Consider the following 26,107-nt stretch of genomic DNA (forward strand, 5'->3'; position numbering starts at 1 on the left):
AACATTGCTTTGTACAAAAACACCTTTTCTTATCAGTTTTTAAATGTAAAAACTGAGTAAAATACATTTTTTCTGAATTGCTGTTAAATTTGATACTGGCATTAGTTTTATGTACAGTGTCAAGTACTATGCCCCCATTGAGCCAGATTAACAATCGGGTCATTGCCTTAGAACTTCCTGTTATTGAGCATATTTTTTTTCTGGATCTATTAAAAATAAAATTCAGGTGAAAGGGAAAATTCTTTGGGTAGATAGGTTTGATGGTCAAGGAAATACACATATTTGATAATATTCGATCCTTTGGTGACTACCTCTCCTACCCCCAACTTTTTTCCTCTTGTAAAGATGCCCCCCCCCCCCCCGTTACCGTGAGTGAAGCAATTAGAACCCCCATCCCTCATCTTGTTACAAGAGTTTACCCCTACCCCTCCCCTCTCTGATTGATTGGAGACCATGCACAGTTTGATCCCTGTCCTAGATTTTGCTTCTTTGTGTCTTTAGCAAATTTTTACGTAACATGATGGACTTTGTTCCAGAGTGTCGTCATATCATCACTGAACCCATCATTGGAGAGTTCTCCCCTTACTGTCTTTTTGGCCTTATTTATATACCTATAAACTTCCAAATATGGTCAAGACAACGTTTTGTATCACCCTTCACTATATTTTTGTCTAAACTTGTATCTAAAATTACAAATGGGGTTCAGCGATAGCATAACATTTTAAGGTCGGCCCTTTTCCCAGCAGTGCAGTGTCGAGTAACTTTAGATCTAATGTAGATCAGTTGCATCGTGACCTCAATGTCAAATCGTACATACACTGTACATGTACCATGAAATGATGGGTTTTTACACATGTGATACTGCAAATGTTCTAGGTGCTTTGATTTATATACTGTACAGCATTTCTTGCCTTGTGTGTGTGTGTGATGCCTTTGGAAATATTTTCTAATATAAACTCATAGGCCTACTAGTATCTGAGGGATAATGATAATTTCATGTGTTACTTTGTATCAAAAGCTTAATATTTAATAATTTCTGTTTTTTTAATATGTTATTCCCTATTTACACCACATTGTGATTTAAGTCCCTCTATTCTACACCATGTGCATGCCATCAGAAAACGGAATGCAGTCACGTATTTCAAACATATTAACCTTAAATACTAACCAGAATTTATTTGCACATTTGAATCAAAGGATGTTTGTTTCATACCTGCATATATGTGATTATTCCCACAATTTCTATTTTAGTTGTTGTTTTTTAAAATTCTAATCAAGTGCTGTTTATCCAATGTAGGTTGGAATGGATTTTGCAGACTGATCCGCATGCTATATTTGCTCAGCTTTGTATTTTAATATTTTCATATTCATATTTACACATTGTAATTGTCATAATGTGCTTTTTAAAAAGAACTTGCTCCTGTTTTTTGTCAGATTGTATTGAGTATGTAGATTTTTAAGAAAAAATGCGTTTCATCCTTAAGGCCACCGCACACCTTACGACTGTTCGCGATCCGATTTTGGAACAAATCGCATTTTGCTCATTTTCTGAAGATGTGAATGGAACATATCATTTTATTTGAGGTTAAAATTAATTGAAATAATAATATTATAACCATTTTGAAAGATTGCAAGCCCTTATTTTTGGAGTAAAGTCGAAATTAGTTTCAAATCGTAGCCAATCGTACGACTGCTATGATGTCATTACGACTAGATATCAAATTCGCTTTTATTCTAAGAAGGATGATAGCACTCACAGATTTGATCATACATGTAGGTATTCGTACGATGATTTAGAACATTACACAGTAAGGTATTCCAGGTCTCAATATTAGCATCAAATTCTACTACATTTTATTCTGAAATCGGGTCGCAGACCAGTCGCAAGGTATGTGGTCGCCTTTAAACAATAAAATTTGAAGACAGAGAGAGAGAGAGGGGAAGAGAGAAAGATGATTTAAAGGGGGGGGGGGTGAGAATTATTCCTGATGACAATATTGCAAATCTGCAGCATTCTTTTAAAGGAAAATGAAAATATTGAACCTGTGCAATGTACATTATGTCTTACTGGATAGTACGCTATATATCTTTATATTGATATGTTCTGTCTGCTAGATAATTTAAGTTAGTGTTAATTGTTTTTATTCACTTTGTAGATATCTTGCATGCTTTTACATCATGCTTTACACCTATGAATATATTTATATATTTGCCATTTCGCATGGCCTGTTGAAATATTCTGCTTTGATAATCATTTCAGTATTTGTTTTATTGTTTTTTGCATGATTAGGTACATTGAAATGTACCGACATCTATCTAATACAATTGTCTTACTCTTAGACATCAAGTTGCATTCATGTTATTTTGGAGAAAATTGCTGTGATATGATATTTATGTTATATCTTATTTTGGGAAAAATGCCAGAAGACATTATTTTTGCTATGAAAATAAAATATTTAGATATATAAGGCTGACGTGTTGGAATGAAATAGATTACAGCAAAAAGTGATATAACTTGTATAAAATATCAAATTTTGGAAGTTTTTGAGTGAGAGCAGTGGTTTTTTTTACGGGTGATTGATGTGTTATGTAATGAAATTTATACCACATTGTTGATAGGACTTGAAGGTGAAATTATATTGATTGGTTTTAACCTATTGCCTCCTGGAACTAGATGATCCCTATGTAAAGCCTGTGGGAATTATTGTATTCAGTAGTAGATGGGTTATCGCCTGAATTGCATGGTCCTTGAGTAGCTTGCATGATTGATTTGCTGTGCTTGCATTTCTTTTCCTCTTTGATGGTTTATTATTTCCATTTTCCATTTATCTCTCACATTCTTCGTCATTTGGTTTACTGCACAATCACTGTCTATCCATCCATCCATCCGCCAACCAACTCTTGCTTCGACCTTTGACCTCTTCATGCACGAATTACCGGTCATTTTGGGGTCTGGTTATCCAGGGAATCAAATTAAATCCGACCACGCTTTCTGGCGGTCGCATAGCCCGACCCGGCCCGGCGAGAAACCTCTTGCTTCGCTGTCCAATTCTAAAAACGCTTCGCCGTATAACAGTACGGGCTTCTTAGCGATTCCAGGTTGGTCTGAAAAGGGTTGGACAGAAAAGAAAATGTTAAGAATTATGCTTAGAAAAAAGTTTTCAAATTGCCTAGAATTTAATCTCCCTGTTTGTCAGTGTATGTCGATTACAAAAATGGTTTAATGAAAAAGTAAAGTGCATGTTTTGATTTGTTATGGATGTTAAGATGGATAAAAATTGCAATTAGGTCACACTTCTGAGTGTTTGCCAAAGTTACTTTATGTATGATCGGACCTTGTAAACTCTTTTTTGATTTAATCAAAATGTTTTAAAAGGATACAAACAATGGGGTATGATTCTTGATGTGTTTCATTTATTCTTATTGTAAATGAATAGTGAATATATAAAACATTGTGATTTAAAAAAAAATCATAATTTTCTTTTACGTATTTCATGATTGGCAAGCCTGCATGAACAAAATCACAAAAATGAGAAATTAACTAATTCCTGCTGAGTTTGTTTCACTTTTTAGTTTCTAATAATTAACATTTTTGCCAGTTCAAAACACATGCATTGATTATAATAAGATTCTGTAAATACAAAAGTGTATTCTTGTTTTGTTGGCATTGTTCGCTTCAATAACAATAAATTGCTGAATGTCTTAACATCATTGTAGCATGATCGATCTATCGGGTTTTAAGAGATATGGAGGTACATGTATCGAATAAACTTAGAGGGCTTTTGAAAAATCATAAATCAATCAGGTACTCTTCATTTGTTAATATTTAATCATGCAATATCTTATTATCATTGATAAAATGCTTTTTAAACAAATTGTCTGAATTCATGAGTTCAAATTCATCTATCCAAAATTAAATAATGGTATCATTCATGTTGCTTTTTTTATCTTTACTATGCATTGAATTACATGGGACACCATTTCATTATGATTATATACAAATTTATTCAATCATGCTTTTCCATTATTTTGATAATTCAAACTATGATTATTCTAACTATTCAGACTAATATGTTTAGTGTCCTATAGAACAATTTGTGTACTTTTTTAAACCTTTTTTTACACAATGCATTACTGTAATTAACCAGCATTAACCCCATTCTTTCACCCTACCCTCTCCAACCCACCCCCCACCCCCTCTGTAAACAGGTGGCACGCCCTCGATCTCAACACCCCGCCCACTCACCGACAAAGACCGGACTGGGTCCAGCAGCTCGCTCAGTAGCAACGCGAGCACGTCACCGGGCCAAATCCACATCAACGGAAACGCCACGCATACCTCTCTCAGCGATACCACCAGTGTGGATGGACATGGGTCCGTCTCGCGTTCCCACTCGCGGTCTAAATCCTCAGCGATCATGTATGATAAATTATTAGACCACGAGATAAAGGACTTGCTCATCTCCTTTCTCTACATCATTAAGAATGTCAATGAAGGTATGATTTGCTCAAACCTTGGTTAAAAAGTACTTGAAGAAGCTAAGGCCTGTCATAACTAACATTAAAATGCTTATAAAAACAATAATTTTATGGAGGCATTTTGTGATCTTAAAGTTTTTCATGGTTTTGGTGCCGGCAAAAGAATTTATTTATTTCATTTATTTTATGTAATGGTTACCCTCACTTTTTAGAAATGCATGTATCAGGCTACTTTCCCCATATTCAATATTCTGACGAAGAGAGTATCCTCAATATTTCATTGAAATTAATTTTGTATTATCTTTTTTTTAGCATTTCATTGCAAATTTAATTATGGGGCACTTTTCCCTGTGTGATTAAATTAATCTGTATTTGGTGAATATGTTGGCAACCGCCACTCTGTAAAAATGGCCTGAGTTATTCAAGGGTCAAAATAATGCTATGAGAATAACAACATAGTACACGTAGGTCCGTATTTTGAACTCTGTTTCAACTTAAACCATGGTCTAAGTCTGGTCTAAAATTATGGAAAGCTATGAGTGTAAAAAAATGTTTAAACTTTCATGCTTAATGTGTTTACTAGGATGCTTCCATGGTTCAAATGTGAAGAAGTCTATTGTAATTATCATTTCAAGAATTTTTTAATGATTTTGAATAACAAATGTGATGATATATTGATCATCTAATTATAGAAATTGATGTCATATTAGGCTTCTCATAGTTAGACCAGAAATTTAGACCACAGTTTATTAAGTTAAACCAGAGTTCAGAATATGGGCCAGTCTTTGGCCCCGTATTCTGAACTCGGGTTTAAATTAAACCCTGGTTTAAAGTTATGGTTATAGCCAATTGAGGCACAAATCACTAACAGTACACATCCATTTTATTAACTCATATGACACTCAAATTGTTCATAATTGTCTGGGAATGACAATTGAAGTATGTTGTTCATTATTCTTCATTATGAATACAAAATATTAAACATAAGAAATATTCAATATAGATAGAAATTTCGAATTTTTGGCTCCCCCATGATTTTAGCACAGAGTAAGACCATGGTCTACGTTAAACCTGACTTCAGAATACGGGCCAGTATGTTTATTTTTACTTCAAAATTTACAACCATACATACAGCAAAAGACCAGTAAAAGGGTTAGGGTGAAGACATGTACATATTACATTTTCTTATTTACTTTCCTATTTCTGGCTAGTACCATTAGCTCTTTGTAAATCTTATTACTATTTTTGTTTGTATCGCTTTTTGTATGCATTTTTGTAGAAGTACTTCTCGGCTGGTGGAGTCAAAGTTCTGAGGACGATCAGCTTAAATTGTTCGATGTACTAGAGTAAGTATTCAGATCAATTTTATTTCATTGGATTATATCAATGATAATGATAAGTCCCTTGATTATGCAATGGTATCTTTACTTCATACATGGCTTTAATTCAATGCAAGTCAGCTCCCTTTAGCTAAGTTTGTGAAAAAGCAGACTGGCATCAAAATATTGGAATTAATTGCAAATCAATTTCAGACTGCTTTGCAATTAGCAGTCCAGTTTCGTTTCCAAATTCAGTTTATTGAAATTAATAACAAATCCATCTTAGATACTTAAGTTAATGACAAGTATTGAAATTAATCAGAAGTCCATTTTAGGTTCCGAAATTAATTATAAACTTTAATAGTTAATTGCAGCTTTGCCGTTGATACATCATCTGTCTTTATAAAGTTAATTTTTATTTTCTATTTGTAGGCTCTGTCTTCAACATTTCCGATACGTAGGCAAAAAGATCATCATGCAAAGCAAGTAAGTCATTTTGAAATATAGAATTCCCTTCCTACATGTACATGTACTTCATCCTGCATGAGTAGGGGAAATGAGACTTACATGTACTGTTTTAGTAATTTAATCTAATGGGGCAGTCACATTTCTCCTACGGCGGCCATACGGCAAGTCGAAGAGGGCTGTTTTAACATTTTTTGTACCAGCTACATATAAAGTGGTTTGAATGAAAATGACTAAAACGACTTGCTGTATGACCGCCGTAGGGGAAATGTGACTGCAGCATTTTGGAATGAAATGTTTAGGAAAACATTTGATATGAAGATTAAAAATGCAGAACCTACAACTGTTGGGCAAAATTTTGAATCGTCATGCAAACTCTCTGGGATCGTTTCATGAAGCATCTTGTCAGTGAATTTCAATGACAATTTTGCTCTCAGCCAGTCAGATGCAAGGATTTCAGTAGCTTATAACTGATAGTGAATAAATCACTGGCTACTGGTTTCATGAAACTCTCCCCTGAAGTGGAAATTCAGGGCTATTTTACAGTTGTAGTCGATCCAATGCTCAATTTTCATTTACCATTTGTGAATTTTTTTTTGTTACTCCTCTCTGTATATTTTGCTTTTGTTGTATGTCTAACTTCATACTGATATTGACTCTGGTAATTTGTGAAAAAAAATATACACTGTACCCTTTAATATAATTTGAGATCCTTGCCATTCAATCGCAATCACCTGAATTCCATTATCAAATACAGATGCCAATATATGTAACTTACCATATTTAATTTTGATACTAAACTGGTTTATGCCTTTGTAATAGACGGAACATATACAAATTATTCGGGTAAGGAATTGACTTGTTCATTCTGAATTATTTCGACTTAAAAAAGAATGAAAGCCTGTACATGGTGGTCCATTCGAGAAGGATTGAAAATTCACTCTTGCACTCATCTATTGCATTGTGCACTGTAAAGTGGTATCCATCCATTTCATTTTCAAAGAAAGGAGGTTCATATGACTTCAAACTGCTTTGTAATTTTGCCAATACTTGACTTAACTGTATATTTTAAAGTTTCTGAAAATATCTTCACTTTGCCACGATCTGCAATCATGCTCATATGCATGTACATTGTATAGAATGAAACTTTTGAAAAAAATATGATGTATGTATAAAGTGATTTAGAATTAGTGACATATAGTATTGAATATTGGATTATAGAATGTAGCATGATGCTATTATTGTATTCATTGACAATATCTTAATTATGAAATTAGTAATTATGGGTATAGCGTAGACATTCAGAGCATTCATCATTAAAAAATAAATATTTTACTTGTATGAATATCCAGGTTTTTGATAAATTTCTGTTTGTGTTTTAAGAATGAGTTGTGATTTAGAATGGATTTCTTTCTTTGAAATCCCATGAATACATGTTTATAATAAGGTGGCATTCTTCTGCAGGTACTGTAACAGTCTGTATTTTCATTCACTTTAGTGGATGAAAATCATTCATTGCTTTAATTTAATTTTATACACTCATTTATTTCATGAGCTTTAGAGAAGCAAATTGTCCAAAATCACTCTTCTTTGGGATTGTGGGATATATTTTCTATATCATCATACTCTACTTATAAAGTGCATTCAAGTTGAAAAAAATGATGTACAGTGTAGGCCTGTGGATAGCCAAAATAGACACAAACATAGATTTAAGAGTTCTTCAAATATGTTCATTGAATTTGAGCTCATCTCTGTTATCTGACTTTCTTATCTTGCCCCGCCCCCATCCCTTGTATACCCTCCCTCCCTCCCCCCATCCCATCTTGGTATAAAATCTTTCACTCGGTCGCCTGCTGCTCTCTGTCCTTCTGCTCGGGGGGTGTGTCTTTGTACCCCTCTGACGGACCCCACTATCCCCTGTGGATGAAAACCGGTAAGAGAAAGTGCCGTGTTAGAAACTAGCTTGAGTAGCCCGAGCCCCTACCCACCCTTATCCTTTTGACTAAATTTCCATTAAAAACATTTAAAAAAGAAAAAGGTGATTTGCATGATGTGCATCTGGTTCATGCTCTTTGACCTCTGACCCTTGACCTTTGACCCGAATTTGCCGATCCTGCATATTATACGGATTTGCGACTTGATTCTCTGCCTGCCCATAGCATACATATAGATGCTTTCTGAAATAGAGCCTCCTTTTGGTGTAGTGTTTTGTGCCTCCTAAAAAAGCATCATGTTTTTCATCTTTCTACATGTATCTATGTTCAAGAGAGGTTTTTGCATATTATTTCTCTCTCTTTCTCTCTCTGTCTCTTAACATATCTCTCTTTAGAAGAGAGTCTGTGACTGCCTGTTTGTATATCTGTATATTGTGTCTCTTTTCTCTCTCTCTTTCTTTTTGCATTGTCTTTCCATTTTTCCTTTCTTCCAAATCTACCATCCCTTTGTCTATCCTAATATGCCCCGCACGATATGGTATTTTCGGCTATGCAATTTTAATCCTATTGATGATACATCATAATACAATTATTTAACTATTCTTTGAGTAATCTTATGATAATGTAAATTTGTTGCCACCTTTTCCATTTTTAGTTCTTTTGGGGGATAAAATCATTGATTTGTATATAAAGCTGTAGTGAAAAGTGATCAAAGTTGTTTTGAATATTTTAGGGAAAAAAAGATGATTTACCTCTCCTTGCAACCTGTGGAGCGGTTGGCCCCTATTATCTGCCCCAATTTCTTTGATAAGTTCTTGAAAGTTTGTAAATTTGACATCAGCTTTGTATTCTCCCACCTTTCCATCTAATTTGATCTTTTTGTCCATTCATCTCTGTCTTTGTCTATCTGCAGATGTACCTTGATTACATTAGAATGACCTGTTTCAGCTTTTTATTTTAAAGTCTACATTTCTTTTCATTGTGATCGATCTCTCGTCACTGTCGTCTTCATCTTTGAAAAAAAAGAGAAAACTATAGAATGCCATTGATGTTCTGGTCTTGTGAAGTTACTAACTGATGCAAATATGCATTTTTGTAGATTCTTTTCAAATGGTTGCTTTGCTTTGAAGAATTGATAATGTCGTTAAATGTTCTTTTCAATCTTGCATTTCACTTTTTTCTGCCATGTTTATTGCAAGAATTGTGAACTGTCAGATCAGAAGTAAATTGATACTTACATGTAACCCCCACCCGTCCATAAAGAAATAATACTTTAAATGAATTTTTTGTCTAGATTTAATTATTTCTGCACATGTAGTTTAAAGAGCTTCTATGCCAGGTTGCTCACAGGGAAATTTAAACCATTTAAGTTTAAATGTACCTTTTAAGCAAAGAATTAAATTTGTAAGTATTCATTTTTCTTGTGCACAGTTAAACAAAATTGGATTACATGTGCTCTTTTATACCCCCACAAGTTTAGATTAATGTTAGAAACCAATAAAATGATATGTACAATGTATTTGATATAAACAAAATAAAGAAAATTTAAAAATATGGGCTATAATGTGAAAATTCAATGTACTTGTTTGCTCTTTTGCTTACATGTATGTCTTGTGAATAACGATGGCATATTTACATGTAGCTTATACTGCAAATGTACTGCATAGCTTGATTTCATGAACAGCTGTCCTTTCTCTATTATAATGCTCATAAATTGCAATGAAGGCTTTCAACATGAACAAATATTGAAAAGTGAAACAAGACTTTTGCTTATTCCTTTTCAGACTTCGTGAAAAAACATCGACCAGTGAGCGAAGCCGAACCCTGCCTGTTGCCCTCAAGAGACTGCCCCAGACCAGGTCACTGGTCGAAGTTGGAGATCTACCTCTGGGTAAGTGCATGTTAGGACAATCAATTATTTGATAAGCTTTTCTTCTTTAATCTGGCAGTGTCGTGTACATTAGTTTTCTTAATTACTTCATTTTCCTTTTACAGTTTATGTATCTGAAATGAAAAGAGGTTGATAAATAATGTCAATAATTAAAAACAATTAGCATTGTAAAAAATAACTGTCTAATAAAAATAGGCAAAAAGAAGCTGCTGAAAACCCCCTTTTTGACTTTATAATAAAAATAGGTACAGACAATCAATCCAACCGCCGTCCAGCCCCCCTGGTGTATTTTATTAGTGATGTGGGGGGCTCTACAATAAAATTTGATAGGTTATTCTTTTTGTTATGAATGGTTGTAGAGTATTCTTGCCCCTTGAAGACCTTAAACCATGATTGTTTCTCTGAGGAAAGGGGGGGGGGTTCCAAGTATAGCAAGGTGGTATTTTTTTAATAGGCAACTGTACTGAAAACTCAAGTGTTGCTCTTGAATGATTTTATATAGCCTTAAGTTATGAAAATGTAACTATTTCACCATGAATAAATCAACAAGTCTGTGAGGCAGAATCACCGAACATACATGTAGGCATCTTACCCTAAAGTCAGAGTGGCATCATTCACGCAGGAGTCCTGCATGAAATAGATATTAACAATGGCAATGTGAGAAAGTTGCTGTGAAAGACACAAGCACTAGTATTATAGTAAGATGTGGTACAGACTTTTAGTAAGATGCATTGGTTTATGCCTTCAAATGCCAGACACTAGTGGATGCTGTCCCAATTATATTTGGTAAATGGTGGTCATTTTTTTACCTGATTGCTAAGAAAGCATGAATGCTTGAGGACCAGAGGACGACAGCTTAAGGGCCTCTCCGAGGGACCTGGTAATGAGGATAAATGCCTTACCAAAGGCCCCTAGCGCACCAAGTGGGAATCGAACCCGGGTCACCGGAATCAGAGAGCCCAGCTCTACCGACTGAACTACACTGTATATTTGTTTTTTCTATTTGCCATACTTCAGTTGCTGCATTGACAGAATCCGATGCTAGTCAGAGGATCAGTCAAGAAGCTAATCTAGCTGTAGAGTGTGGTATGATTATCTTGGATGTTCTGGGTCTCTACTGTACAAACTTCAAGGTTAGTATGAAAAAAGTTTGATGACCTGTGTACTATCTTGGATGAAAGTGTGTTGCACTTTATACCATCTTGGTTCTTGATGGAGAAGGTTAAAAAAAATTGTCAAAACAAATTGAGAAAGTTTGATGACCTGTTTACTAGCTTGGATGAAAGTGTGTTGCACTTTATACCATTTTGGTTCCCAAATGACAAGGTAAAAAAAAATTGTCAAAACAAATTGAAAAGTTTAAAAGCCATGTGTAGTATCGTTGATGAGGGTGTGTTTAACTTCAAATATAGAGTTGGCACGACATTTACTTCTGCGACAAATGCTCCAGGCTTTATTTCGTCTAAGATATAGGGTTAGGGTATGGGTTGCAATAGGGTTTTATGTTAGGTTTAGGGTGGGGTATAATGTTAAATCCAGGGTTGAAGTTGGCCATTCCATTAGTGTGTAGAATTTACAGTGGAGCAATTGTCGCCGGAGCAAATGTCATGGACCCGCTGAATCATGTAACTCCTAGACATCAAGCAATGGCAAGTATTTATTGGATGGGTGATGGAGGTGATTTTTTTTTTACTCGAATGCCTGTAAGGCAAGCAACCAGAGGACCGAAGGCTTGTGTTCCTGTACGAGGGAACTGGTAATGAGGATCAATGCCTAATAATGATAATAATAATAATAGTTACATTTATATAGCGCTTCATATCTTTGGTTTCTGAGCACTTTACATTGTAATTATCATTACCTTAGTCATAGGATCCATCACTGTTCCACACATAAAGTGCACTATCTCCACTCCCTGGGGAGCATCCTGGCTAGGCAACCGTTTATCGGTGCACACGTGCTAATCTAATCGCATTGAATTTCACTTCCTACCAGGTACCCATGTAACACCTGGGTGGAGAGTGACAAACGTAGATAAGTGCCTTGCCAAAGGACATTAGCGCCGGGTGGGATTCGAACCCTCGACCCTTGGTACAATAAGTGACTGAACTACTACACCACGACACCTCCACAATGCATTAAACGGCACGAAGTGGGAATCAAAGCAGGGCCACCATAATTCGAAATCCCTTCTCTACCAACTGAGCTATCATGCCTAATAAATTGTTAATTGAGCCAGAGCCAGGGACCCTTCTAACAAATGTAAATACCTTTGGAAATATGTGTATTGGTCAAGGTTTTCAATTTTTTTCTTTTGCTTGCAGACTGCAATGGACAGTAGTGATGGTAACAATCCGCTAATGAGGAAAGTGATTGATATATTCATCAGTTTCCTACATACGGGACAGTCTGAGTCAACGCTCAAGAATGTGTTTAGTTCTCTACGGCTCTTCCTCAACAGGGTGAGAATCTTGTTTGTTTGTTCTTTAATTGGAAAAAACTAATCATGTTATTCTTCATATTTTTATTTATTTATTTGTAATAATAATATGCAATATTTATATAGCGCTTAATACATATGTTGTTAAGTGCTGCATACTATTATTCACTTATTATTATTTGTTTTTTATTTTTCATCATTGCTGGTGGGAATTAAAATGAATTAGAATCTAATTTAGCATCCAAGAATATGTTCCAGTCTTGTATAAATAAAAAGTAGCTTCATAAAGAAATTCCTGTTTTTATTTTATTTTTTTGTACAGTACTGTACATGTAATTGTTCATGATGTATGTGTTTGTCAAGTTATGTAATGAAGCATTTGATCAATATCCATTTCTTTAAAGGTCTGTATTGATTTGTATACTCATCTTTGATAATTATATTTTTATGAAACACATTGATAAGAACAATTTCAGCTTCCCGTTAAGTGTCGTCAAAAATACACTATTGCGTACATTGTGTGTCTTTTGGGCAGTCTTCCTGAAAGAACTTTTGTCAAGATAGAAACCCGGTTATGCACTCTTGAAAATTAAATCAAACTTTTATAGTCAGATTGGGATGAATTCGATGACGATCTTTACATCATCCCCCCTCGACACCACCACCACCATCGGTATCATCATCGCCATCATCGGGTGTTCTTCGGCGTGGAGGAGGACAACGACCCCTATTTTTATTCTCCCAATCAGTCGTATCCGGTGTGTAAGCATCGTGCTGACCTTTGACCTCAAGCATAGCTATGGAATCGTGTTGCGGAATGAACATTTCTTGCTTTGTCTTCACTTCATTTTTTTCTCTTTCTTGTTAAAACATGTCATATCACAATTCATGTGCACTACAGCTTTTGTTTTACAATTACATGTATGTTATAACTTATATGTTTTGATAGAAAGGGGAGCTATTTGCAAAGAAGAATTTACCAAAATTACAAATCACTTTCTTCTGTAATATTTTTAGGAAGGAGGGGAGGGGGGTATAGTTGCTCAAATTAATTATGCAAACTACTTTCAGTGTATTTCTTTATAGAAAAAATTACTTAATTATACAATAAAATATTTTTGATTGCCATCAAGTTTTGAGTGATAGCGTAACAAATAGCAATTTTCCTTATTTGCATTCCAAAAGTGTGTCTTGTAAATCTTGTTATTGACTGAGTGACAATATATAAATATCACATAATCAAGTAAAGATTAACATCTAAATCAAATGAGACTCGATGCTGAATTGAAATGCATGTAAACAGGTAACATATTAGAGTATCATTCTATTCTATTGTTAGAAAGCTTTGAATCTGCACAAAGTTGCACACACTCCTGTGAATGGCTGTCTTGTGTCTGAATGTCTGTCACTCTTTGTTTTTCTCTGTCTCTGTTTGCTTGCCTGTCTCTGTATCTCTCTCTTTGTATCTTTTTCTCTGTGTCTTAGACTTTGTCTGTTTGTCTGTCTCTGCCTGTCTGTCTTTGTCTGTTGGTTCGTTTGTATGTCTGTCTCTGTCTTTCTGTCTCTTTTCTCTTTCTCTGTCTTTCTCTCCCGCTCTGCTTCCGTCTTTTTCTGTCTCTCACTCTCTTTGTCTATCTGTCTCTCATTATCTGTCTCTCTTACCCTTTCTCACTGCCTCTGTTTTTCTTCTACTGTCTCCCTCTCTCTCTCTATCTTGATCTCAGTGCCTGAATGATTGTCCTATCCTCTATCTATCATCTTCTTCCCCTTCATCTCATTGGCCGATGACTGCTCTTGCTACATGAATGGCTAATACTTTCATTTAGCCTTGGATATTTCATGAAGATGACTGAGCATCTTACTCCTGTACGAGACAACTGTCATGACTTTATTCAAAATCTCCAAAGAAAATTTGACATATACATGTAGCATTTTTAACCATTATCATTGCCAAGCTTGCAGAAGGGCGGTAGATGTACATGTAGTTAGGGCGTGCGTAGTGATTTTTAATTTCTGTGCAAAAGCATAATAGACACGAGTCATTACACCACATTGGAATCATTTTTATTTCATGAACTCTCTCGCGCAAATTTAGACGCTATGTCAAGACTCGAAAAGTATGGTATGTGTTTATTTGCAAAAGTGGTGTGAAATACTGTATCGACAGTGTATTCATACATGTACATGTATCTAAACACTTCATACCAGAAGAACGGTGCAGAATTTTGTTCAGCATATAAACATGCGTCTTTACATATTTTTTTTTTTTTTTTTTTTACTCTTTTAGCAGTTCCCTGTGCCTCTAAATAATGCTTTTACAGCTAAGCTAAACATTTGTCTGTGATTTGTTTGTACTGTTTTCTTAAATTCATGGTTATGTTTTTTTTTTCATTTTGAAATAGTTCCCTGTGCCTCTGTTCAAAGGAACAGCGAACCTGTGTGGAGACCTTTGCCTTGCAGTACGTAATATGTATCATATTTTACTCTCATATTCTTATATAAAGATAAAGATTTTATATATGTAAAGATATATAAAGATTTTACTCTCATATTCTTATATAAAAGATCAGGGTCCCATTACACAAAGGTTAGCAATTGATCATACGCTTGATTTTCACGATTGATTGTACATTGTAGCCATTGGAATCAATTGTAGAAAAATGTTCTACGATCATTGCTAAGCTTTGTGTTACGGACCTGTCTTGTTCAATAGAATAATCTGTTTAACACAAAAGCATATTGAATCCTGTGTCCAAGGAAAGGGATAAAAACATTGATTATTGAGATTTTTTATATATGAAAATATCATATTATATCAATGAAATCTAATAATTTTTTCAAAAGAGCTTTCACTGTAATGCATAATTTATTGCCCCCACAGATGTTATATTTTAACAAATAAATTCTAGCAATGCTATATAATAGAAAGGGTGGTGTTCTGATATTTGAAGAACTTTTTTTCTTACAAGAAACAATAAACCCTACATTTCTTTGTTGTGTATGAAACTGAGTCTTGAATTATCAGCATAACTTGAGTCTCTTTTGTCATCTCTGTTCAACACAGCTTCTGAAGAACCTAAATTCCAAACTGGTCTCGACGAGGAATGAGGCTTGTGCTCTTCTGTACCTTCTAATGAGAAGTAATTTTGAGTTTACTCAGAGGAAAGACTTTGTCAGAGTACATTTACAGGTAAGGAGGAAGAGGAGGAGGAGAAGAATGGGAGGGAGAGAGATGGGAAAAGGCTGGGATGAAGGAGGAGGAGGGGTAGGAGGAAAGTGGAGGAGGCCAATAGTGGAAGAGGGAGGAAGGAAGTTGGGATGTAGGATGAACGATGGAGGGGTAGAATGAAGAGGATGAGAAGAAACGGAATGAGGAATAAGTGGGGGGGGGGGGGGAGAGGAGAAGTTTAGGTTCTGATTCTGATGGTGGTAATTATGATGATTGATGATAGTGGTGGTGGTGGTGGTGGTGATGATGATGATGATGATGATGATGATGATGATGATGTTGATGATGATGATGTTGATGATGATGATGATGATGATGGTGATGATGATGGTGATGATGGTGGTGGTGGTGATGATGATGATGATGAAAATGATGATGATGGTGATGATAATAATGGTGATGGTGATGATGATGATGATAATAATGGCAATGATGGAGATGATGGTGATATTGATGATCATCATCATAATGGTGATCGAGATTTTGGTGATGTTGCTGACGAAATTAATGATTTATGATAGTTACAACAAATCTATTATGCTGATTTGTATTGCAATGTGTCAATTAAAATTTTCTGAATGCTATTTTCTAGGTCATCATTTCTGTAGCGCAGTTAATAGGAGAGGCAAACAGCTCCCACTTTCAAGAGTCCTTAGCAACCATCAACAACTATGCCAACAGTGACAAGGGAATGCAGGTATATTTATATTCTTATAATTGTACTACAAAAAATCTAGAATTTTTTCAACAAAATACTATAAAAGAATCGAAGAAGATTGTTTGAGCTTCTCATAGCAGTTTGACAAAGGTCAGAGCCCCATATCTGGTTAGATCAATGAATTGATCAATTATTTAATCAATTGCAAAGTCCATGTCGAACCTTGTACTATAATAGACCAGTGGGAATTTTATTGTTTTGTGCATTCCATTTTTTCTTGAAAATGTGGAAAAACATTAGAAAAAAAAATTAATTTCTCTTTCTATTATCTTTTCTATCTCTCTTTCTGTCTCTCCTCCAGCACACTGCCTTCCCATCTCAAGTCAAGGACCTCACCAAGAAGATCCGCACGGTTCTCATGGCAACGGCCCAGATGAAGGAGCACGAGAAGGACCCAGAGATGCTGGTAGATCTCCAGTACAAGCTTGCCAAGTCGTACGCCAGCACCCCAGAGCTCAGACGGACGTGGCTGGACAGTATGGCTAGGATACACATAGACAATGGCAACTATTCGGAGGTAAATCTCCAACCTAAATTGTTAATTTTTGAATTTGAAAACTAATATTTGTTAAATTTGGGAATTTGTAAATGTTTAATGGTAGTGATTTTTTTTTCCTGATTGCCAAAAAAGCATGAATGCTTGTAAGCAAGCAACCTGAGGACCGATGGCTTAATGTACTCTCTGAGGGACCTGGTAATGTGGATTAATGCCTTTCCAAATTGCACTAGCACACCAAGTATGAATCGAACCTGGGTCACCGGATTCTAAAACTCTTGCTCTACTGACTGGCTCCCTCTGTGGCAGGACCATAAATCAATAGGAGTCCCTTTACCTGAAGTGAACCTTTAATGTGACTTCTTCATCAGTTTAATGTTGGTCATCATCATCATCTATTTTGTGATTGATTTCTAGACAGGCTTTTGAAATGGGTAAAATATATGTTTCCTCCTTCACATTTCTATTCAGGCAGTAAGAGTATGATTTTGTTTTTACACACATAAAGATGATGAGGATTGCATCAGTAATCCCAAATCACCATCTGTGGTGTGAAGATGCAATACATTGTTTGATAAGACTCGGTGGGTGTTTCATAAAGCTGTTTGTAAGATAAGAGCGACTTTAAGAATGACTGGTGAACCTTTCTTTTGGTAAATGGTATACACCATTGGTGATGGTTTAGCGCGTAAGAAAGGTACACCATTCGTTCTTAAGGTCGCTCTTAACTTACAAACAGCTTAATGAAATGGCCCCCTGGTACTAGGGGTTTTAATATGGGGGTCGAGATTCCCCATCTGAAGTAAGAAGGATCCTGTGTTATCATAAATCTGGGGTAATATATATATAGTGCGCCATTGAATAAGTAACTAGGTAGTCAGCGCCTCATAAATGCTATATATTATTATTTTTAATGGGGGGTATATTGAAAGAGTGATTTTTGATTGTTTGCTGTCGTGTAGGCTGCCCACTGTTACATCCACATAGCAGCGTTGATCGCAGAGTACCTCAAGCGGAAGGGGACCTATCCTCAAGGTGTCCAGGCCTTCCGGAACATCTCACCAAACATTGAAGGAGAGGAGAAGGGCATCAAGAGCGATACGGGAATGCAAGATGTCCAGTACACTGAGGTTAGTACTTGGGTGGCAATTCCTTCAGCAAGAAATTTACCCACACTGTGCTGCACTTGACCCAGGTGAGGTGAATGGGTACCCGGTAGGAAGAAATTCCTCGAATGCTTGAGCGCCCGATCAAGGTAGCTGTGCTGAAGCCGGGGTAATAATAACATCATGTTAAGCAGGGCCCGCTGGAAGAACAGTTTTCAGAACTGAAGTGGCTTCCCTGGGTAAAATACATGTATGACGTTATTATTATTATTATGGGTCCAGAACCACTTTGACTACATGTGCCTTCTGTTTGGTCTATCTGCTATATTTCCCATTTAAGATCTTTTCTATAGTAGTTTCAGATGATGTCACATGGAGGGCATGATAATGAGAAACCTGTACGTCAGACTGAAAAAAGGAAGATTTATCACAGACTGACGGATATGTTTTTGTTGTTTATCCTCCAACATGACTGCATCTGGGAATGCTCTATAAATTCCAGCAAGGCTATCCCCATTATATCTAGTATCCACTTGGTCTAACAACAATTGAATTAAATTTTCATTTGACAAAAAAATAATGAGATATTGTAGGTGATGAAGTGCACGTACATTAGAACATTTGGGCATCAGACTTTAATACAGTTAAACTTAGTGGCCCGTATTCTGAACTCGGGTTTAAATTAAACCCTGGTTTAAAGTTGTGGTTTAACTATGGAGAGCCAGTTGGGGCACAAATCCCTAACAGTACACATTCAATTTATTAACTCATTTGACACTCAAATCGTTCATAATTGTCTGAGAATGATAACTGAAGTATTTTGAAGTATTTTTCTTTATTATGAAAGCAACAGGAAACAAAATAGTAAACATAAGAGATATACAATATAAACAGAATTTTTGGCTTCCCATAATTTTAGCACAGAGTTAGACCATGGTCTAAGTTAAACCTGACTTCAGAATACGGGCCAGTGAGTATTAGACCAAGTGATGATGGTTGGACCATCTGATAGTAGACCACGTGGGTTTAGCCATGATTGTGTTAGACATTCTGAAAATAAGACCATCTGCTTGTAGATCCAGTGAATACAAATCAAGATAAAGACATGCTTTTTTCCCCTTTCAAAATGTGTTCTTTTAATGAAAAAAAAAAATTACACTGTGCTAGTATATCCATACAAACAAACTTTTTTTGAGGGGGGAATTGGGGCCATGTCTCATTTTGTAAATTGTAGTTTATACATGTACTTACATGTAATACAAACTAATGGAATATACTGATTTACATCGAAAAAGTTCGATTTTTCTTGCTGTACTATAAAGTTGATTCTTCCAAAAAGCACTGGTATCCCTGGAAATGAATGTTTACCATGTTAGTAGTAACTTGAATTTTCTCCTGTTTTTCATTCAGGACAATCTACTATCTGAGCTGGAGCTGTGTGCCGAAGGCCTACAGAAGGCAGAAAGATACGAGTCGATGGGGGAGGTCTACAAACTCATCATTCCATTTTATGAGAAGAAGAGAGATTTCCAGGTAATTTTCACGTTTATGCATCTTTCAATCATCCACTTATTTCACTGAATTATAAATTTGAATCGAAAGTACTCAATAGTATGGGAAATTCCTAATAAATATGTTGTAAACAGTGTGTAGCAATAAGTTTTCAGAAGAATTTTTCAGTGCACGCATTTTTCTTTTTCATTTTTCAGTAATAATTTCAAAATCATGGATAAACAATGATTGTTGACGCGTTTTCAGTTGATGAAAAAGTTGATCTCGAGCTGATCTCAAGTGAAAATTCTGAGAACAGATGTTCAGAGATCAAGATCAAGTCCAACACCAGCAGCAAGCTCAATACAACCAATACACTATTACATGTACATGTACATGTAGCTATTAAAGCATTTGCTCTAATTCACCAGAAGTTACAACATACATGTATGTTTACATTTGAAACAGAAAAGGTTTTACTCATGTCATTGCTAAGACTTTTTTGGGCTGCTTCAGCAGGATGATAATTGTAGTACAACACTTCTACATTAATGTTCGATACTCGGCGAGTGTACACTTTACTGATATTTTTACAATAAATTACAATTACTGCCTAATTCAGGTTTGTAATATCTGTCCATATAATTCACATTGTCTTCTAGAAACTTGCCCTTGCTTACGGCAAGCTCAGCAAAGCTTACGAGAAGGTCATGAAATTACAAGGAACCGGCAAGCTGTTGCTAGGCAACTACTTCAGGGTTGCATTCTTTGGTCAGGTGAGCAGATCCATTTTGTTTGGTCATTTGATTTTACTATGCAAAATGTTTTTAACCTGTTGGAGACTGGCTGGCGACGTTGTTATGCACCTTGTCAAATGTCTCTCCTGCAGGAATCATGAAAACAGATTTTCACTACCTTTCCTCACATTTCATCTTAGACAAAATGATGAGGAATGCGTGAAAGCCTCGATGAAAAGACGCATAGTGCCTTGATAAGCTGGATTACTACTAGAAGTTGAGGCTCAGAATTTTGACAAGTTGCATTCGCCGCAGACCTCAGCCCATATAATTATGGACATGTATGCAGGCCCAGTGTCCAACAGGTTACATATGATAGACGTTGATAGTTCTGGATAAAAAGCACCGATTACTTATGAAATTTGTGGCAAACATTCGCTTTTGGTGAATACTAGTATTACAGAACAAATCAGACATAGAGATTGAGGATTTCATCTTTATTCTTGTCTCTTGTCATGTGATAGTACTTTGAGGAGGATGATGGGAAGGAATACATCTACAAGGAGCCGAAGGTCACGACCTTAGCATCGATTTGTGAGAGGTTACAAGCCCTCTTCTCCGACAAGTTTGGTTCCGAGAATGTGCAGCTTATCCGGGATTCTAGTAAGGTTAGTATGTTTTCCTTCTTCATAATTTCGCCAAACAAAATCCCCAAAGGTCGGATAACGAATGTTCACCTGCTTTGGATAACAATTTTATTTGAAGGATCTGAAAAGTTGTATTTGATTGTTAGCTGTGGATCCTGGATTTTTTTTTTAAGGGGTTGATTTGTTCTCAAACTTCAACAAGCAAGAAAAAGAAAGTCATCACTCACAACTGAAGGCCATTTGGTGTGCGTGGAAAATTGCAGGCACCTTCCACTCACCCCCCCTGGATCCGCGCCTAGATAATGATTATCAATTTCACATTAATACTTCTTCAGTAAATTTTAAAGCACTTGAAAACCTCTTACTGGTAAGGGTACATGTACTTACTGTATTAACTCTGTTGACATCTGGATTCTATAATTCCTGTAAACTCTGAATGTGAACCACCAGATTCCAGTATGCAATGAGTTAATGAAATAATCATATGTTATTGTAATGAATTGCAGTTCAGACCAAAATGTAAACTTAACATGAAGGAAAGTTTTAACATGGCTTCTCTTGTACCATCAGGTTAATATTGACACGCTGAAACCTAACATCGCCTACATCCAAGTCACCTTCGTGAAGCCCTACTTTGATGAGAGGGAGCTTGCGGAAAGAAGGACAATCTTTGAGCGGTCAAACAACATCAGACGATTTGTCTTTGAGACGCCTTACACCAAGAAGGGCACTGCTAGGTCAGGAGCCGTCGAGGAACAGTTCAAGAGAAAGACCATCCTTACAAGTAAGAATGTAGATATTAGTCTCAACTGACATTGCATTCAAGCAATGGTTTGAGCCTCGTTCAGATATTACATGTATGTCAAACATTCAACAATATTTTTTCAAATAATGATAATATATGATGAGACAAATTTCGCCACCTCTAAGAAAGTGGTCCATACATTGCTTGGACAAACCAGATCATGATGATGTCATAACCGATGTTATTTGATGTCATCACAATTTTGTTATTATGCCACAGGTCATGTTTAATGAAGCCATGCATTTGTCATGCAAACAATGGTAGACTACATGTATTATGTGTGGACTAGTTTAAGTTTTTGCTGATTTTAAAAAACAGAGTTTTATCGGTCCAAAGATTGTGTCATCTGACAAAAAGATAAAAAGTTGCTTGCTTCTGTTACACATTTTGTTATGACATATGACTTTGTACATAAAACGTTGCTGGTATCATGTTTCACAAACAATTAAAGATAAATGAAAGTACATGTACTTGCAGTAAACACTGATTCATAACAAAGTCTGACCAAGGTTAAATGTCACTATATCACTAGAAATAGACATTGTAGTGTTACATAAACTGAACTTTGTGAAATCATGAAATCTAAGCTGAAAATAGATCCCATTAAAGATCACCAACACAGATAAGCCCATGTGGGACAGTATTTTATTATTGATCAGAAAAAGACCGGACAAATGGCTCAAAAGTCATGTTTATTCTCCTAATATATGCAGAGTCCTTGATACATATTCTATTTATACAAACAGTTCCTTCGGTGGTCATTTTATTGGATTCTATACCAACTCATTTTGAAATTGGTACATGTATCACAACTGGCATTGCTCTTTAATACTGCACTTTCTGATTTCTCCCTGTGTCACCAGCCTCACACACATTCCCATACATCACCAAGCGGATCCAGGTATGCTACCAGCAGTCGCAGGAACTCAACCCGCTCCAGGTGGCCGTAGAGGAGCTCCAGGTCAAGGTCAAAGAGATGAACGAGGTCCTGGAGATGGACAATGTGGATATGAAGCGGCTCCAGCTCTTACTACAGGGTAGTGTCAGCGTACAGGTGAGCATGGGTACCTTATTTGCATTTGTGTGAGTGAATGATATTACCATATGAGATTTCTCCAGAAGACGACGAGATTTTACTTGTCCAAATATGGAGTTTGGGTTTCTGTACCAAAAACGCGCACTCATAATTATACATGTTGTACAATGCGTATTTAGCTTTTTGAACTCGAACAAATAGAGGCTGAATGTCAAAATTTCTTACCGTTGCACACGTACCGTCCAAACTGTACTGTTCATAATATAGCGTTGCACGGTCAGGAACTAGGTAACGTCCCTATGAAAATTAGGATTCAATGAATTGCGCTTAGTAAATGCAGGTGCAATATGCATAGGGCTTGCTGGATAAATGCACATTTCTGCAGATCAGATGCTCGTTACGTTTGAGGGATTTTGCTGTTCGGTGAAAGAAAGAGACACTATTCAACTTGGCTACGCCTCGTAAAAAAAATCGATTTGTATGATACCCCTCCACAACGCTAATCTAATGAGTTCTTCTTGGATATTTTTTTGCAGGTGAATGCAGGACCAATGGCATATGCAGCGGCATTCTTAGGAAAGGGCAGAGAGGAGAAGTGGAACAGCCAACAAATCAGTGACCTCAAAAAAATCTTCAGGTTAGTATTCTAAACAGGAATTACATCCATCAAAGATTCCAATCACACAGTGGGTATCCTATAGGGTTCCATGACATTTGCTCCGCTGTAAATTCCACGCCCTAATCATATGATCAACTTCAACCCTGGGTTTAACACTCTACCCTCCCCTAAATCTGACATAAAACCCTATTGCATACCTAACCCTTTCTCTTAGACGAAATTAAGCCTAGAGCAATAGTCGCAGGAGCAAATGACGTGTCACCTCCTATAGACCCATGTGCTGTATTGATAGACTTGATGCATTGACTTTTTGGTAAAGAAGTTGGAATTGCATGATAAATATTGATTTTTAAAAGCAATGCCATTTAATCATTTCTCTTTTTTAATGAAAAACTAGGGAAATTTATTTGGTTATTCATTGATAAATATTATGGTTTGAATGTTTAAAAGAGTAGCAGTAATATCTTATAATTTAAGGACGTTCCACAGTTATGCTTGTGCGCATTATGATCTGCGCATATTTAACACTCCGCGCGCTGACGTCACAATGGATGAACAGGTGATTAATTAGCTGTGGGTATGAGCTGATTTTTCTCATCATCTGCATCCTAACTGCAGATCCGATGCGTTATTTTATGAAGCTAAAAAGTGGAATTATTCCATGGACCATTAAAAAAAATATCTCTACAATTTCAAAATACTTTACTCTGCAGTACTGCCAAGAATCACGAATATGACCCCGAGTTTGAATAAATGGTAGAGTGGTTTTGATTTTTCTTCACATAGATACAAAGCATTTGGCGCATTTTTGGTGTTTTAAAAAGCACATTTGCTCTAATAAAAATGCTGATAGTTTGAAAACAAGCACATGAACCCCTATTTTTTAATGTTTGTACCTCTTAGGTATAGCTTCCTCTACAACTTTGCAAATTTTGGTGAAAATGACATGGATTTTGAATAAAGTGCAGCATTTATTGTACTTTTGTAGTCTGTTATTGAAATTTCACATTTTTGAGATTGGGTTTTTGTTATCTTTTACGCCATTTTTAAGAACTGACTGTGCTATTAGACTTAAAGTTGCAAACAAATAGCACCATAAATAGATACTCCATTTTAACGATACAATTATTAACTCTCTTGCGAAATTTGAAGACTTTTTCATGTATTTTGACTGAGTAATAGAGGTTTATACTCATTGTAGTATTCTTGCGAGGTCTAAAAATGCCAAATTCTTTTGAATGCGCAATTCTTAAGAACATCAATTTGGGTGAACTTTGAAGCTCTATAGCCAAAAATCAAGCACATGGACCTATGTTAATTTTTGCATATTTCGAATATTAAGGTTTTACAGTATCTATGTGCAAAGTTTGGTGAAAATGACATGGATTTCACTTTAACTGTGGAACGTCCTTAAGTGAGTTTAGTTTTTTATAAGACTATGGCAAACTGCCGATTTGTCTATTGTCAACTCGTCCACTTATCACATGGTCTACCTTCATTTACATGTATCCTAATGCCATTCCGTCCATCAACATTTCATCTAACAGCCATTTGGTCCAATAATCATTTGGCCCAATTATCCCTTCGTCTTATCACCAGTTCATCTATGACCATTTTGTCTCCTAATCAGTTGGTCTCATATCCATTTTCGTTTCATTCATTTCGCCCAATTAACACTTAATCCAATTAGACCAGTTGGTATATGGACTAAATTGCTATTGGACCAACTGGTTATGAGATGAAATGGTGAGTGGGCGAAATGGCAATTAGACCATGTGGATAGGGGACGAACTGATGGTAGACCAAATAATATTAGTAGACGAGTTGGGAATTGGCATTAGACCACTCGGAAATAAACCGACTACATGATCAAACTGTTGTATCCTTCAAGTGATCAGGAACTATTTGAGAACTACCAACTTCATATTAAAGTTTTGGACAGTGAAGATGTTAAAATTCAATCAAACACCAGCAATATAAGATCAACGCTGAGTTTGATATCAAGCAATATGGATACCCATGTATTTGTAGTGATAGCTAAAAAAAAAAAAAAAAAAATCTTTGATTGATATTTAAAAAAAGAAATCATTCAAGGATTGATTGATCAACACCAAACTTTAAATTTCCCAATGAATATCATAATCTTGTAGTTGTAACAAAAAAATGTTTGTTCTTTGATTGAAAAGTTTAACTTTCGTAAAATAAGAACTTGCCTTTCGCATAATTTTTCTCTTTTGTGGCCCAGTACTATGGAATTCTTTGCCGATTAATTTGAAAACATTTTCTTCATTTAATATTTTCAAATGTAACTTAAGAAATTTCTTAAATGATGATGAAACCTGTTTGTAAATATTTTTATTTGTATTTTAAATCATACAACTTGTGTCTCTATGTCTTTGTAATGTTTTCTAATTGTTTAATATATTTGTAACTTTTGACATTGTCAATAATTGTTAATTTTTTTAAAGTAATTTTGGTCAGCCATGTTATAAGGAAATTTTCTCTTTTTTGGCTGCTTCCCTCTCAGTGCTTTTTTTTTCTTGTAAACTTGTATGTATTTGATGTTATGTATTCTTTGTTTCTCATGTATTTTATCGTATGTTCATTTTATGCAGAGAGAAAAATAAACTCGAATTGATTTGAACTGAAAAAAAGAAAGAAAAAATATTATTTGATTAACTTATTGATTTTTTTT

At 35.7% G+C, this 26,107-nt stretch overlaps 1 protein-coding gene across 1 annotated transcript in view; it reads left to right on the forward strand.

The window, feature by feature from the left end:
* The window catches only part of LOC129279333 (dedicator of cytokinesis protein 9-like), a 56,762-nt gene that overhangs the window by 24,877 nt on the left and 5,778 nt on the right, over positions 1-26,107 (forward strand). Inside the window, exons 9-26 of the mRNA XM_064111367.1 lie at positions 2,965-3,099; positions 4,210-4,497; positions 5,759-5,825; positions 6,231-6,284; positions 9,982-10,088; positions 11,106-11,221; positions 12,413-12,550; positions 14,931-14,987; positions 15,593-15,718; positions 16,350-16,454; positions 16,777-16,992; positions 17,934-18,101; positions 19,488-19,610; positions 20,231-20,344; positions 20,830-20,973; positions 21,523-21,736; positions 22,621-22,811; positions 23,330-23,430. Coding sequence (XP_063967437.1) covers positions 2,965-3,099; positions 4,210-4,497; positions 5,759-5,825; positions 6,231-6,284; positions 9,982-10,088; positions 11,106-11,221; positions 12,413-12,550; positions 14,931-14,987; positions 15,593-15,718; positions 16,350-16,454; positions 16,777-16,992; positions 17,934-18,101; positions 19,488-19,610; positions 20,231-20,344; positions 20,830-20,973; positions 21,523-21,736; positions 22,621-22,811; positions 23,330-23,430 — 2,464 coding nt within the window. The remainder of the gene's footprint in view (positions 1-2,964; positions 3,100-4,209; positions 4,498-5,758; positions 5,826-6,230; positions 6,285-9,981; positions 10,089-11,105; positions 11,222-12,412; positions 12,551-14,930; positions 14,988-15,592; positions 15,719-16,349; positions 16,455-16,776; positions 16,993-17,933; positions 18,102-19,487; positions 19,611-20,230; positions 20,345-20,829; positions 20,974-21,522; positions 21,737-22,620; positions 22,812-23,329; positions 23,431-26,107) is intronic.

The sequence above is a fragment of the Lytechinus pictus genome, chromosome 16 (genome assembly GCF_037042905.1).
Source record: "Lytechinus pictus isolate F3 Inbred chromosome 16, Lp3.0, whole genome shotgun sequence".
Taxonomy (NCBI): Eukaryota; Metazoa; Echinodermata; class Echinoidea; order Temnopleuroida; family Toxopneustidae; genus Lytechinus; species Lytechinus pictus.